The 14909-nt window shown below is 43.5% G+C and overlaps 1 protein-coding gene across 1 annotated transcript in view; it reads left to right on the top strand.

The window, feature by feature from the left end:
- LOC146174415 (uncharacterized) overlaps positions 1-2980 on the top strand; it is a 29285-nt gene extending 26305 nt beyond the window's left edge. Inside the window, exon 7 of the mRNA XM_084585390.1 lies at positions 2846-2980. Within this exon, the coding sequence (XP_084441516.1) occupies positions 2846-2980 (135 nt within the window). The remainder of the gene's footprint in view (positions 1-2845) is intronic.
- Positions 2981-14909: the final 11929 nt, after the last annotated feature.

Genomic DNA, 14909 nt, shown 5'->3' on the forward strand with positions numbered 1-14909 from the left:
CGAAGACCTCTCCCATATTTCTCCACTTAACCCGGTTCTGTGCTAGTTGCATCCACTTGACCCCTGCGAACTTCTTAATCTCATCCGCCCACCTAACTTTCTGCCGCCCCCTGCTACGCTTTCCTTCCCTTGGAATCCAGTTTGTTACCTTCAGCGACCATCGGTTATCCTCTCTTCGCCCTACATGTCCTGCCCATCTCCATTTCTTCTTTTTAATTTCCACTAGAATGTCGGTAACTTGAGTTATTTCTCTGACCCACCGTGCACACTTCCTATCTCTTAACGTTACCCCTACCATTTTTCGTTCCATAGCCCTCTGGGTGGTCCTCAGCTTAAGTAGAACTGTCTTGGTTATCCTCCACCTTTCACGTTTTCATCTCATCTCAGTCCTAGTTATATGTCTTTCAAAGAGACTTTTAAGCGTGTGCTCTGCTCTCTGCGCAAAACAAAAACAATCGACGAATGAAGATGAACAATCAAGTCCGTAGGTGCCGCGTATGCACTATGTTATCTCAAACAGAGAGATCAGCACTGGCATTTTTTAAGATGTTGGTGCATTTAGTTCTAGTTCACTTGTCTGAAATTTTGTATTGTATGGTGTTTGTTTTCTAAACCTGCCGCTTTTTGTTTGTTATATTTTGTCTCCCCACTCCCTTCTGGAATGCTTAGGCGATGGAGGGTATGAATAATGAATAATACTAAATAAACATTCTGGACGAGTCTTCAGCTGGAGTGAAGATCGCTGGAAAACGCATCAACAACCTTAGATATGCGGATGATACCACTTTAATGGCAGAAAGTGAAGTGGATCTCAAGAGACTTCTGATGCGCGTACAAGAAGAGAGCGAGAAGTTTGGGCTTAAACTGAACATTAAAAAGACGAAGATCATGGCGTCTTGCCCTATCAAGTCCTGGAGCATCAATGGACAAGAAGTGGAAGCTGTGACAGATTTTCTGTTCTTGGGCGCCAAGATTACCTCGGAAGGAGACTGCAGCCATGAAATTAGGAGACGCCTGCTTCTGGGAAAGAGAGCAATGGTTAGCCTTGACCGCCTAGTAAAGAGCAGAGACATTAGTCTGCCAACCAAGATCCGTATAACCCGTGCTATGGTCTTTCCAGTTGTAATGTATGGATGCGAGAGTTGGACTGTGAAAAAGGCTGACCGCCGAAGAATCGACGCGTTTGAATTGTGGTGCTGGCGAAGACTCTTAAGAGTTCCTTGGACTGCCAGAAGATCAAATCAGTCGATATTGTCGACCATAAACCCTGACTGCTCATTGGAGGGTCAAATTCTAAAGTTAAAGCTCAGCTACTTTGGTCATCTGATGAGAAGAGAGGAGTCGCTGGAGAAAGATTTGATATTGGGAAAGGTTGAGGGTCGCCGGAGAAGGGGTAGGCAGCGAACGCGATGGTTAGATGGCATTCTCGAGGCATTGCAGATGAGGCTATGTGATGTTAAGAAGATAGTGAGAGACCGGAAAGCGTGGCGTGACATGGTCCATAGGGTCACGAAGAGTCGGACACGACTGAACGCCTGAACTGAACTGAACTGAACTGAAATAAACATAGAAACAAAATAGACTAGCATCGTTATCAGGAGTGCTGCAGATAGTCTATACTTGAATATTCTTATCTTATATACTATCAGATTTCTGATTATAGTATTAGGAGTCCAGGTAAATTTACTACCCGTGCTCCCAGTGTTGTAGTAATGAGGTCGAATAGAGGTACTGCAGTCAAAAAACGCAGTAACAGCAGCAGTTACTACTATATTACTAATTTTTCTTTGAGGAATGAACAAGGTCGTAAGAAGGTGGTACAAATACCGTAACGGTTAAAAAAGGTAGTAACGGCAACCGTTACTGCCCTTTTTTCTAAGAGTGTACAGTCGGATTAGATTATGAATGGCCCATCGAGCCATCAGTGCCTGGCCATGTCACTTGCTATATTGATGCTCGGGATTTTTCGCTCGGAGTGGCGGTGCGGAATGTTTCGGAGAACGGGACAATAACTATTACCCATTAGAGATGTAGGTCAATACTGTCAAGCCAAGGTAAGCAGCGTTGAAAGTTGCCACTCGGATGTAAGCACTTCAGCGTGCAAGCTCATCAGGAATGTGTGTAGATCACCGCATTCGGTGTCCCAAGTTGATAACATATACGCGAAAGTTGTATTTACTTATTTCAAATTTCTCAATACCCATTCAAAATGCTTTAGAGATAGAATGGTCAGTGCAAAATCTTACACATAAAGTAATTATGTCCAAAAGATCAAGTAAAGTATAACAAATCGTTAAATGCCGAGTTTGAAATAGTTATCTCTCGCTCGCACCTGCAAGTAAAACGGTATCTCTGAGAAAGAGGGCAGTGAATTGCATGCATTGTGTGAAAAATGAAACTACAAGGTTGCAACGCTAGGACGAGCCGCTTAACACGAAAACAAACTGCTTTGAGCAAATAGATGGAAATCAGCTGTGTGGCGACGCAGTGAAGCTCAATGCGTTATTGTGTAGGAAACGATTACTGATTACATTCTAAACGGGAAGCATCAATCGCGTTGTCGAGAATTTTATGTGTTAAGACATACAGACTAAACGCATTTTCTCTAGGATCTCCTGCGCACAAAAATGATGCAAAATTCCACATCAAAACTAAGACAATAAAGCACGAACGCGTGATTAGGCACGGAGTATTTGGCTTCATAGCGGCTAACGTCTCCTGAGAAGTGAACTACAATATTTATTTTACAACAATCCTGGCAACCCTTCTTTGACTACTCAGTAGGTTTATATACCATTAGCTGCAAACATGTTTCGTGACATCTGTGTACTTTTAATCTGTGCAGATCGCAGTTTGCAACGTTGCTCTACCGGCTACGATACTTTTTCGACAGGCGTTCAAGTGCGGGCCGCAGCATCGACTCATCACAAATTTCACCTGGCCCCAAATCAAGATACCTCCTATAATTACGCCATCATAGCTATCGATGCGTATATCCTCGTAAAATTTATTGCAGATCACAGGTTGTAATTTCATATTTGAGAACCTTCCCTCATATGCAATTTTTTTCCCTATGAAAACAGCTTTATATTCGTTGACGTGGTTTCTTTGTGGGCTAGTATTTTAATCGGCGCATGGATAGGATGTCTGATCTTCAAATGTGAGCACGTGTCCCAACGGCCTGCTGTAATCATCCAGATGTGTGGCCATGCGTCGGACGCAAGTGCAGACGCACAGTGTGGACGGAAGTGCTCACCTTTCCTGGAACAGCACCAACAGGTTTCTACTGGAAGCGTTTTCTTGACATGAAGCGTGTATAGTGCGCATTTTAAATGCCGCTTTTGTACATATTCTTCTTCTAGAACCGCTATGGACTGGTTTTCAGCGTTTAGGACAGCTTTATAAGCCTCAAACCTTTAACTTCCTGTTTTCTTTTGAGCAATGTATCGAAAGACATATCTTCCCTAAATAACTTTTGCATTCTGCAAAAGCTCATAGTACGTTAAAAAGAAAATCGACGTCACCGCTACATTCGCACCGGTTATTTCTTTGTTATTTCTCTGCTTTGATGTTATGCTTAAATTTTTCACTCATGTTCCGTGTTGTGCGCCCCGTTGCTGCAGAATGTTCAAATCTTTTAACTAGAAGTAAATCTAAGATCCAAAGGTGTCTGCAAGATTTTTACTTAGACATTAATTACTGTTGCGCTATGTCAAACGCTGCCTTAAACATCGCACGTCCAAGAAGTCAACTTAAATTTTCTGAACGCGTTAAGAATATTTGCGACTCTGTAAGAATATCAAATATTTTCGAAGTTTGTACAATTATCTTGTGTGTTCGGCCAGTACTCTTCCTGTAGCTATACCTAATTTTCCTAATAATCATTCACGGGCTACTGGTTCGAGGGAATATAGAGAACTGGAGATGGTTATAAGAACGTGTCATTGTAATAAGTTGATAAAAGTAACTGAATACGCAGCAACTTCATTTCTCTAACATCACTGCTGTTTTCGTGCTGATTCTGATGCATTGCAGTATTTATTGTTTAAGTGAGTTGTCTTGTAGCTTGCTTTGCTTATTTGGAAATGTTCAAAACACTTTTGTCATTAACGTGTTCTGAATGTGAAGCAGTGCTTCTTTCGATGTATATTTGTTGTCTTTGTCGAGGTCTAATGTACTCCCGAAGATACCCGTACGTATAATCGCATTTTGTACAACATCACAGCGTTCGTACGGTCGTGTGTGGTTTTTCTCGTCATCGTTTTGCTGTGCTGCGAGCGTTTTATGACATGAATCAATACCAACCGGTCCAAATATTATTGTTGCAAATAATCACATGCTTGCTGCCTATAAACCTACGCTGAATAGTCAAATCGTTGTTGCTGCTTCAACAGTTCTTCTACTCAAGTATAAAATGTTTTACTTTCACAGAACAGCTAGTAAGATCAGCTCTGTAAACGCTTTTGTGCGCCTGTGTTGAGAATCCGTTGGTGTTAAGAATAGCTAACCCGCATTAGCACCTTACACATCAATGAAGGAAGGACTAGGAGTTCACATTTTTCGGGAGATCAGTTTCGTCCACACACTCGTGCATAATCCTACACTTTTGTTCTCGCTGTTTTTAGTTGTTCACAATCATTCCCATACTTTCCGTGGTTGTCCAGATGGTTATATCATCATCATACAGGGTGTGGTGTATGCCCTGTATCTGATTTAGAAGGGGTGGGAGATTACGGAGTAAATGTTGAACAGAAATGGGGATAATACTGCCCCTTGTGGAGTGCCTCTTCTGCCCGTCTTCACTTGCGGGGTTCGTTTTGTGCCGTTGTTGATGTTGACGGTTCTGCCTTTAAGGAAATTGTAGATGTACGAGTAGACTCCCTGGCCACAGTTCGTTCTCTTGAGATTGTTGAGGATCGTGGAGTCAGAGTCCTTTTTGGAGTGCTTGGTGTTGTCAAACGCTCCTTTGAGGTCGAGGGTTAGAAGCGCTCGGTCACTGTTTCTGCGTGCTGTATCAACGACTTCGCGTTTGAGCTGCAGAAGCGCATCATTGTTGACAGGTGAGCTCTGAATCTAAACATCGTGTGTGACAGTAGCTCGTTTTAGACGCAGTATCTGTCACACTTGTTCTGTGGATATCTGAACCGCGCCGTAAGGGAAGGAAGGAAGGAATGTGGGAGTGAAAGTGGAAAAAGAGACGGGGAATCCGTAGTGGAGGGCTACGGTGTAATTTCGATCACCTGGGGATCTTTAACGTGCGCTGACATCGCACAGCACACCGACGCCTCTTCGTTTCGCCTCCATTTAAACACAGTTTCCGGTGGTCGGGATCTAAACCGTGTGATTCTGTTCTCTCAATGGAAGGATGGATGGATAGAATATAGGAGCGTCCCCTTTGAAATGGGGTGGTAGCAGTAGCTATCATGCTCATTTTTCTCCCTGTATCCTAATTACTGATTTAGATTGGTTAACTAAACCATCATTCTATTTATTAAATTTTTGTTCCTACATTACTAACATTGTCGCTTCTCTGCTTTTAAGCCACCAATCTTCCAGTCGTTTTTTGCTAGTTTCCACCGCCTGTTTATTCACCCGGCCACTGTTATCTCTAAACCCCAGAGCTTCAGGAACAGTGATTGCGCCTGCATCAACTTCCGGGTGGATACCATTACATTTGAGTATAATATGGTCAATTGTTTCACTGGCGTTACCACATACAGCACATGCGTCATCTCCATTGTTAAATTTCTTTTTGTAGCTGCGTATTCTAAGGCACCCTGATCTAGCTTCAAAAAGTAGGGCACTGCCTCTTGAGTTATCAAAGAAATCTTCCTTCCTGATCTGCATTTTCCACTTTCGGTATAATTCCACACTCTGTTTCTTTTCCATCGAGTTTATCCAATATTTACCTTCTGTGTTTTTCACCCGTTGCTTAATGCTTTTTATTTATCCGTCCTTGTGACTAGCATACTTACTAGTTAGTTTCCTAGTTATTTTCCTCCATTGTGAGTCAACGCTTTTTAAGTACAGGTATTTAAATACTTTAGCTGCCCATCTGTTACTGTCCAATTTCCTCAGGGGTTCCTCATATAATATTTTACTCTGAGCTTCCCGTACTTCGAAAGATACCCAGCCCACGGCCGCTCGATGGAAGCGCACTAGGTGCGGCCTGCTACGTCGCCCGAAACCGGCGGGAGGCGCCTACTTCCAGTCGCCACCGCCGCGGCGCCACCGTTCGGGGACCGCTCAAATTCGTTGACGATCAAATAGCGCCGATAGCAGCAGACATAAAGGAAGCAATAGAAAAAAGCCGCATGGAAGACAGGAATTATGAACAGGTAGAACTACTCATAAGGAGGAAAATTCAGGAGGTTAAAGTAGCAAACCGCTGGAATGGTAAGAGGAAGCCACGGAGCTGGTGGAATAAGAAATTAGGGAAGCTATTGAACAACGACGGGCTGCTTCAAGGAAACACCGAATGGCAAAGAAGGCTCAGATATCTCAGGAGGAAATCGACCAAAAATGGGAATCATATCGACAAAAGAAACTTCAAGTGCAGGCCCTCGTCCAAAGTAAAATAAGGCAGTCCACCGATCGCTGGATAGCTGATATACACGATGCCTCTAGAGGCGGAGCAAGAAAATTCTGGAACCATATAAGCTGGCTAGGGAAGAATCAAAGCAGGATCGGATTCAAGATAACGCGGGAAATTATTTAAAGAGAGATAACGCAGTGAACTACATTACATCAGTTATAGCCGAGTCATTTAAGAGTGACGATAGGGTAATCTCCGCAAATCAGGAAGCAACACAAGGTAGCAGAATACAAAGCACCTTAGAACTGACCAATCTAAACTGGAAAGAGACAGAAAAAAATATTCCTAAAAACACATCTACAGGAATAGATGGAATTCCGATCAAGCTGATTAATGAACTCGGTCCAAAAAGCAAGGAAACGTTAAAAGCTCTGGAAACAGACATAACAAATAAGCAAATTCCGGACAGCTGGCGGAAGAGTAAAATGAATTTGATCTATAAGGGGAAAGGAGACAGGATGCACAAAATCCTACAGGCCGATTACCATAACATCTGTTATGTACAGGTTAGCCATGCAGGCGGTGAAATTAAAGGTGCAAGCATGGGTAGAAAGTAACAAGATACTCGGAGAACTTCAGAACGGATTTAGAAATGGTAGGCGCTTAGATGATAGCCTGTTCGTGCTTACCCAATGCATCGAAATATCTAGAGTGGAAAATAGACCTTTGTATTTGGCCTTCCTGGACATAAACGGGGCGTAAGACAACGTAAGCAGGGAACTCCTGTGGAACATATTAAAAGAAGAAGGTATCGGTTTAGAGATAGTTCCTACAGGAAATATACGGGGTAACAAAGTAGAAATTACGTGGGAAGGGATAAGAAGTGCGGCGGATGTCAAAGTATGCAAAGGATTAAAACAAGGCTGTCCTCTATCACCGGTGCTGTTCATGCTTTATATGATAAACCTGGAACGGAGGATACAAGACAGTAACCAAGGTTTTAACCTGTCATATAGAGTAGGTGGAAAAGCGGTAGAGCAGCGCCTCCCCGGTTCGATGTATGCAGACGATATTGTGCTGCTAGCTGAGAGCCTGGAAGAATTGCAAACTCTACTTAAGTATTGCGGAGACGAAGGGGACGCTCTAGGCTTCAGTTTCAGCGCCGTTAATCGGGTCTGATGATTTTCAACGGCTCAGCTGATCAGGGTCTTAAAATACAAGGCCTTGAAATACCTAGAGTAGCAGAATATAAATATCTGTGGGTATGGGTAAACGAAGGATTGGCATACATTGGAAAGCATGAGCAATCACTTAAGGCCAAAGGCGGAAGGAATGCCGGGATAACGAAGCATAAGGCATTGTGGGGATACAATAGGTATGAGGTTTTGAGGGGTATTTGGAAAGGAATTATGGTGCCCGGACTTACTTTCGGAAATGCGGTTTTGTGCCTAAAATCAGAGTTACAGTCGACATTAGAAACAAATCAGAGATCCGTTGGACGACTAGCACTAGGTGCCCGCGGCAAAACTACAAATGAGGCGGTACAGGGAGATATGGGCTGGGCATCTTTCGAGGTACGGGAAGCTCAGAGTAAAATATATGAGGAACACCTGAGGAAATTGGGCAGTAACAGATGACCAGCTAAAGTATTTAAATACCTGTACCTAAAAAGCGTTGACTCACAATGGAGGAAAAGAACTAGGAAACTAACTAGTAACTATGCTAGTAACAAGGACGAAGAAATAAAGAGTATTAAGCAACAGGTGAAAAACACAGAAGGTAAAAATTGGATAAATTTGATGAAAAAGAAACAGAGTGTGGATTTATACCGAAAGTGGAAAATGCAGATCAGGAAGGAAGATTTCTTTGATAACTCAAGAGGCAGTGCCCTACTTTTTGAAGCTAGATCAGGGTGCCTTAGAATACGCAGCTACAAAAAGAAATTTAACAATGGAGATGACGCATGTGCAGTATGTCGAAACTCCAGTGAAACAACTGACCATATTATACTCGAATGTAATGGTATCTATCCGGAAGTTGGTGCAGGCGCAATCACTGTTCCTGAAGCTCTGGGCTTTAGAGATAACAGTGGCCGGGTGAATAAACCGGCGGTGGAAACTAGCAAAAAACGACTGGAAGATTGGTGGCTTAAAAGCAGAGAAGTGACATAATGTTAGTAATGTAGAAACAAAATTTAATAAATAGAATAGTGGTTTAGTTAGCCATTCTAAATCAATAATTACGATATAGGGATAAAAATGAGCATGATAGCTACTGCTACCACCCCGTTTCAAAGGGGACGTTCCTATATTCCATCCATCCATCCATCGCCGCGCGCGGAGAGCTGCGCCTGGCTGCGCTTTGAGGGAGGCGTTGGCGTGGTAGAAGCCTCTTATTTTAAGGATATAAGAGCTCCGTTTCACACAATTTGGCAACACGAATTAGTATATACTGTCATGTCTAGTGTGACCATGTCAGCACTTAGCGCTTGCTCGGCAAGGATGTATACTGGAGTGTACTTCGAAACACTTATAGTGACGGTGGTTCAAGGCCACTCGATTGGAGAGCTCGCATTACCGTGATGTTGCATTCGGATCCAATTGTTTGTCCCATGAAAATGCGACTCGGCTGTGAACAATTCGAAACTGTTCAGCTGCCATGGTAGCCTAATGCATAACCACTTAATTAACTATTCGCGAATTCTGTGTGTCGTTCTCGTACCATTTACTCATTCCTGCATACAGCTTGTATGCAGGAACCTGTTCTAAGCTGCCAGCGTTATCCAATAAAAAATGTCCTACTATGAGCAACCTCTGTGAAAATGCGACATGTAACCAACCTTTCTATCTCATTGTGACAAATGTTACGGTGGAAATATGAAGATGTTTATTAGGTTAAATCTAGATTATAACGTGGGATCTTCGGCTCAGTTGGAGACCTTAAACTTTGTACGCCAGAACGCTATCCGTTCTGGCGTACAACTTCCCGCATTTTGCATGACCGGATAAAGTAAGCGCGCTTGATAGAGCCAGTCTGCCGCAAGGTGTTACGTATATGCGCCGAAAGTTTTTACTATTTTTATTGCATGCTCGCAAACCCATGCAACTTTGCTGGTTCGTAATTTTCAATGGAAGAAAGTGCGTCGAGTGTTCCTGTTGTGAAACTCTTGGCTGCGATCACAAGAATGTTCACGCCTCAGAGCGCAACTGCAGCCGACATTTAGCGTGCAGCCGAGTACGCTTATTTAATGGCCACGCACACACACAAAAAAAAAGGAGAAAAATACCAATCGCAGACGGAAAACCTTTCTTGAGAGAGGTTTATGCCATAGCCATACACGTCGCTCCACTGTTGACATTTCCAGCCCATTTCGCTATCAGTGGGGCCGCAACTTAACGATATCTTGCATAGCGCCTTAGCATGGGCACAATCATTGTTTTTATAGATTAGCTGCAGGTACTGTGTACAGTGAGGAAACAATGATGAAATCAAAAGTTTACACAGCTTGCTACTTCGCCGGACCTCTTCAGACTTCATCATCCTTTTAATGAAGGTGCTCGTAAGCTGACAAAGCTTGATTACTTCCTTTGCGGGGTACATCAAGCCTCCATTGTCCTTGGTTTTCATTTACCTGTAACTGGTCCAGTTGACTCATATTTCCTCCAACAGGCTCTTGCACGACTGACATGTCGCCTCAAAACTATTACCAAATATCGCATAAATTAAGCAACAACCTGGTAGTGATAAACAAAACTTGCGGTTCTTAAATCTCCTTGCAGAGCCTCGTTAGAGTACCCGCTTTTTACTACCTGCTTATTCCCCATATCCCGTAATTGCTGCCTCTGTCGCATATAATTAGAATGCAGCCTTAAGCCACCGCATTATATGAAATAGCACCCTACACATAGCTATATAAAGCCCCTCTTTACTGAAGCCGTACGAATGTGCCCTATAGGAGTATAGTGTGCCTGACTTGGGATCTAAGGGTCACACTTTCAAGTCCCATTTCACCCTTACATCTTATTGACTCTCTCTGATTTGGCAGCTCTTGCCACATTGAACATGCCATGTGTTCTCATTGCGCCAAAGGGGTCTGGCCATATCACCAATGAACGTGCCTCTTAGCAGAGAGGTATTTTCCTACTTTCCGACGACAGAGCGGGCGCCGGATTTTCTGTGGAACGTGGCTTTTCAGTTTATCGCGTCGACTAAAACAGTCTCAAGAGGATAACCAAATGTTGTATGCACAGGCTCCTTTGCTTGCAAGGCCACTCAGACTAGCGCGGCAAAATTTAGAACAAATTGCATGCTTATATAAAAAAAAACCGTAACTTTTTCTGATATGTCCTCGCAACATTACCTGCGAGAAGAGCTTCTGGTGCTACCTCATCGTGTTCATCTGCTTCACAACACATCGCTAAAAAGCCTAGTTCACTGGCCAGCTCCTTGGTAACTAAATAGGTTAAACAACGTGACGGGAACACAGGAAAAGAGACCGATACAACTAGCGCGGTTGTGTCGTCTTTTCTCCTATGTTCCTGTCACGTTGCTTGCACGGTTAACCTATAATTAATCCCCAAAAAGTCCAATCTGATGTCCCTTGTAGCAAATTCAACGACAGCTGATAGGGTATTATGCTTCATCATCAGAACTTTTTAACCTGAGCGCCACTTTCATTTCAGAGGAAGCGAGTGCATTTCCACTCCTCGCTGCTGGCTTTGCCTGAAGCGAGCTCAGCAGAGCAGAAAGCTTACCCTTCTCCTATCATTTGCCTCTCATCGTTTGCCACAGTTCGTCATTTCAAGTCGTTTGATATATTGGTCGTTTCCTAGTCTAGATGAGTCTGCCTAAGTATTCAATGTAGTCCTTATCACCCATAACTAAGCAGGTTACTCATTTAGAATCAGCAGTGGTCATTACATGTCGTTTCACATATTGGTCATTTCGTAGTCATTAACAGTAATGATGAGTCATGCCTAGCTATTATGGTCATTACCACACATCGCTAAGCACTTTTACTCATTTCTAATCAATTGCGGTCATTACATATCGTAGTTTGGTATACTGGTCATTACAAATCATTTTAGTCATTATTAACCATTATTAGTCATTAGCATTAGTCATTACCTCTATCGATGTCTATAACTTTTATTTGATTACCTATCACCATCAATAATTTCCATTCTTAATCTCCCTCCTTGCACGTCCGCTTTTGTGACTGACACACCAGTGCACAGATGCGACGCACAGATCACAAGCACAGCTTTTCCGCACAGATTTTCGCTCCATGAGCCTAGAACGGCTTTCGCCTTAAAAAACAAACGCATCCCGACTCAATGTTAACGTGCTTGCACACGCGCGCACAAAAACGTTTACTTTTACCACGCAGACACGAGGCGAACGCGCCTAGAAAGGAAGCAAACCGCGCGCTCAGAGCCAGCGACCCTGGCGGCGACGTGTCCCCAAACAGTGGCGCCCTCAGCAGATATAGCGGGCGCAACTGTAAACTCCCCAAGGACGCGCTAGCCCATTGACGGCGGCGCGACGCAGCAGGCCAGTGCGCTTCCATCGAGCGGCCGTGCCAGCCCATATCTCCCTGTACCGACTCATTTGTAGTTTTGCCGTGGGTACCTAGTGCTAATCGTCCAACGGATCTCTGATTTATTTCTAATGTTGACTGTACCTCTGATTTTAGGCACGAAACCGCATTTCTGAAAGTAAGTCCGGGCACCATAATTCCTTTGCAAATACCCCTCAAAACCTTATACCTATTGTATCCCCACAATGCCTTATGTTTCATTATCCCGGCATTCCTTCGCCCTTTGGCCTTAAGTGATTGCTCATGCTTGCCAATGTATGCCAATCCTTCGTTTACCCATACCTCCAGATATTTATATTCTGCTACTCTAGGTATTTCATGGCCTTGTATTTTAAGACCCTGATCTGTTGAGCCGTTGAACATCATCAGACCCGACTTAACTGCGCTTAAACTGAAGCCTAGAGCGTCCCCTTCGTCTCCGCAATATTTAACTAGAGTTTGCAAATCTTCCAGACTCTCAGCTAGTAGCACAATATCGTCTGCATACATCAAACCAGGGAGGCGCTGCTCTACCGCCTTTCCACCTAATGTATATGACAGGTTAAAACCTAGGTTACTGTCTTGTATCCTCCGTTCCAGGTTTATCATATAAAGCATGAACAGCACCGGTGATAGAGGACAGCCTTGTCTTAATCCTTTGCGTATACTTTGACATCTTCCGTACTTCTTATCCCTTCCCACGTAATTTCTACTTTGTTATCCCGGTATATTTCCTCTAAGAACTCTATTATCTCATAACCGATACCTTCTTCTTTTAATATGTTCCACGGGAGTTCCCTGTTTACGTTGTCGTACGCCCCGTTTATGTCCAGGAAGGCCAAATACAAAGGTCTATTTTCCACTCTAAATATTTCGATGCATTGGGTAAGCACGAACAGGCTATCATCTAAGCGCCTACCATTTCTAAAACCGTTCTGAAGTTCTCCGAGTATCTTGTTGCTTTCTACCCATGCTTACACGTTTAATTTCACCGCATGTATGGCTAACCTGTACATACCAGATGCTATGCTAATCGGCCTGTAGGATTTTATGTGCATCCTATCTCCTTTCCCTTTATAAATCAAATTCATTTTACTCTGCCGCCAGCTGTCCGGAATTTGCTTATTCGTTTATGACTGTTTCCAGAGCTTTTAACAACGTTTCCTGATATTTTGGACCGAGTTCATTAATCAGCTTGATCGGAATTCCATCTATTCCTGTAGATGTGTTTTTAGGAACATTTCTTTCTGCCTTTTTCCTGTTTAGATTGGTCAGTTCTAAGCTGCTTTGTATTCTGCTACCTTGTGTCTTCCTGATTTGCGGAGATTACCCTATCGGCTCTCTTAAATGACTCGGCTATAACTGATGTAATGTAGTTCACTGCGTTGTCTCCCTTTAAACAATTTCCCTCGTTATCTTCTCTGAGCAGCGTCATCTGGCGACAGATAGCGGAAATATTATAAAAATGAATAAGAGCGCATTTAAAGCCTGTCGTACTCGTTCCCTCAGTGGCGCAATGGATTAACATTACTAACCTGAGCACTTAGCGAATAAAATATATGCTCGAATCCTGTGTTTCTAACTTTTTTCTGAATTTATGCTCGAATCGTGTGTTTCTAACTTTTTTCTGAATTTGTTTTTTAAGTTCAACAATAAAATAAGCTGCCAATATCTTTCCTTGGTGGTGTTCCCCTTTAGATTGCATCACGTGATGTTTTTTTAATTCTTAATAGCCGCAAACCCAGTCGCGAAAACAGCCACGAGACAACAGCATGGCAACGCTAACACGAATTATTTTCAATTTCCTGCCTTTAGTGAATGTATGTTACCTTTAGGTAGCGTTGAGACACACCTCTCGGTAACAATCGCCGTTTAACCCGCTCCGAGGCAACCAGTGACGAGAAAGAAGTTGCGGGACCCTGCCGCTGAGGAGACGGAATTACGCATCCAAACCGGGTACTCCGCCACGGTAGTCGGGGGGTCTTGCACTGTACCACCATGCGGGGCACCTAACCAAATGAAACCATTTCTCTCAATGTTTTTAATCCAAGCTTGGCAATGAGCGCAGCCATGCACATGAAGCTTTCGCTTCCCTCCAGTTTTAACCAAAGTTAATCCACCACCTAATGTTCTTCCTGTATATTGTACATTGGTGTACAAGAAAGGATAGGCATAGTTTCTGCCAGACTTGAGAGAAGGGAGTTGAAGATGATGGAAAGAAGCCCCCTAGGGGTATGCGACGGAGTAATTTGCCACCTCTGGGCATTTAACGTGCGCGGACATCGCACAATCCAGTGTGCCACTCCGTTTATAGTTCGTTTATAAGAAGGGAAAGGCTCAGTCCCCATTATGTATGTATGTCCCCATTTGTTCTGTGGACTGATTGATTTATAGGAAGGGAAATGCGCGGTGTCTCACTTTTATGTAGACACCTCAACCGCGCCGTAAGGAGAGGGAGGAAGGTGAGAGTGAAAGTAGAAAGAGAAAGAAGAGCCGTAGTGGAGGGCTTTGGAGTAATTTTGACCACTTTGGTTCTGTGGACACCTACACCGCGCCGTAAGGAAACAGAGGAAAAAAACTGATTAATTTATAGAAAGGGAAAGGCACGGTAACTGTCTTACTTGTTTCCTGTGGGCACCTCAACCGCGCCATAAGGGAAGGGGGAAGGTGGGAGTTAAAGTGGAAAGAGAGAAAGAGGAGCCGTAGTGGAGGGCTACGGGGTAATGTCGACCACCTGGGGATCTTTAACGTGCGCTGACATTCAACAGCACACGGACGCCTCTTCGTGTTTCCTTG

The sequence above is a fragment of the Amblyomma maculatum genome, chromosome 11 (assembly GCF_055883805.1).
Source record: "Amblyomma maculatum isolate TAMU_Amacu chromosome 11, ASM5588380v1, whole genome shotgun sequence".
NCBI classification, from domain to species: domain Eukaryota; kingdom Metazoa; phylum Arthropoda; class Arachnida; order Ixodida; family Ixodidae; genus Amblyomma; species Amblyomma maculatum.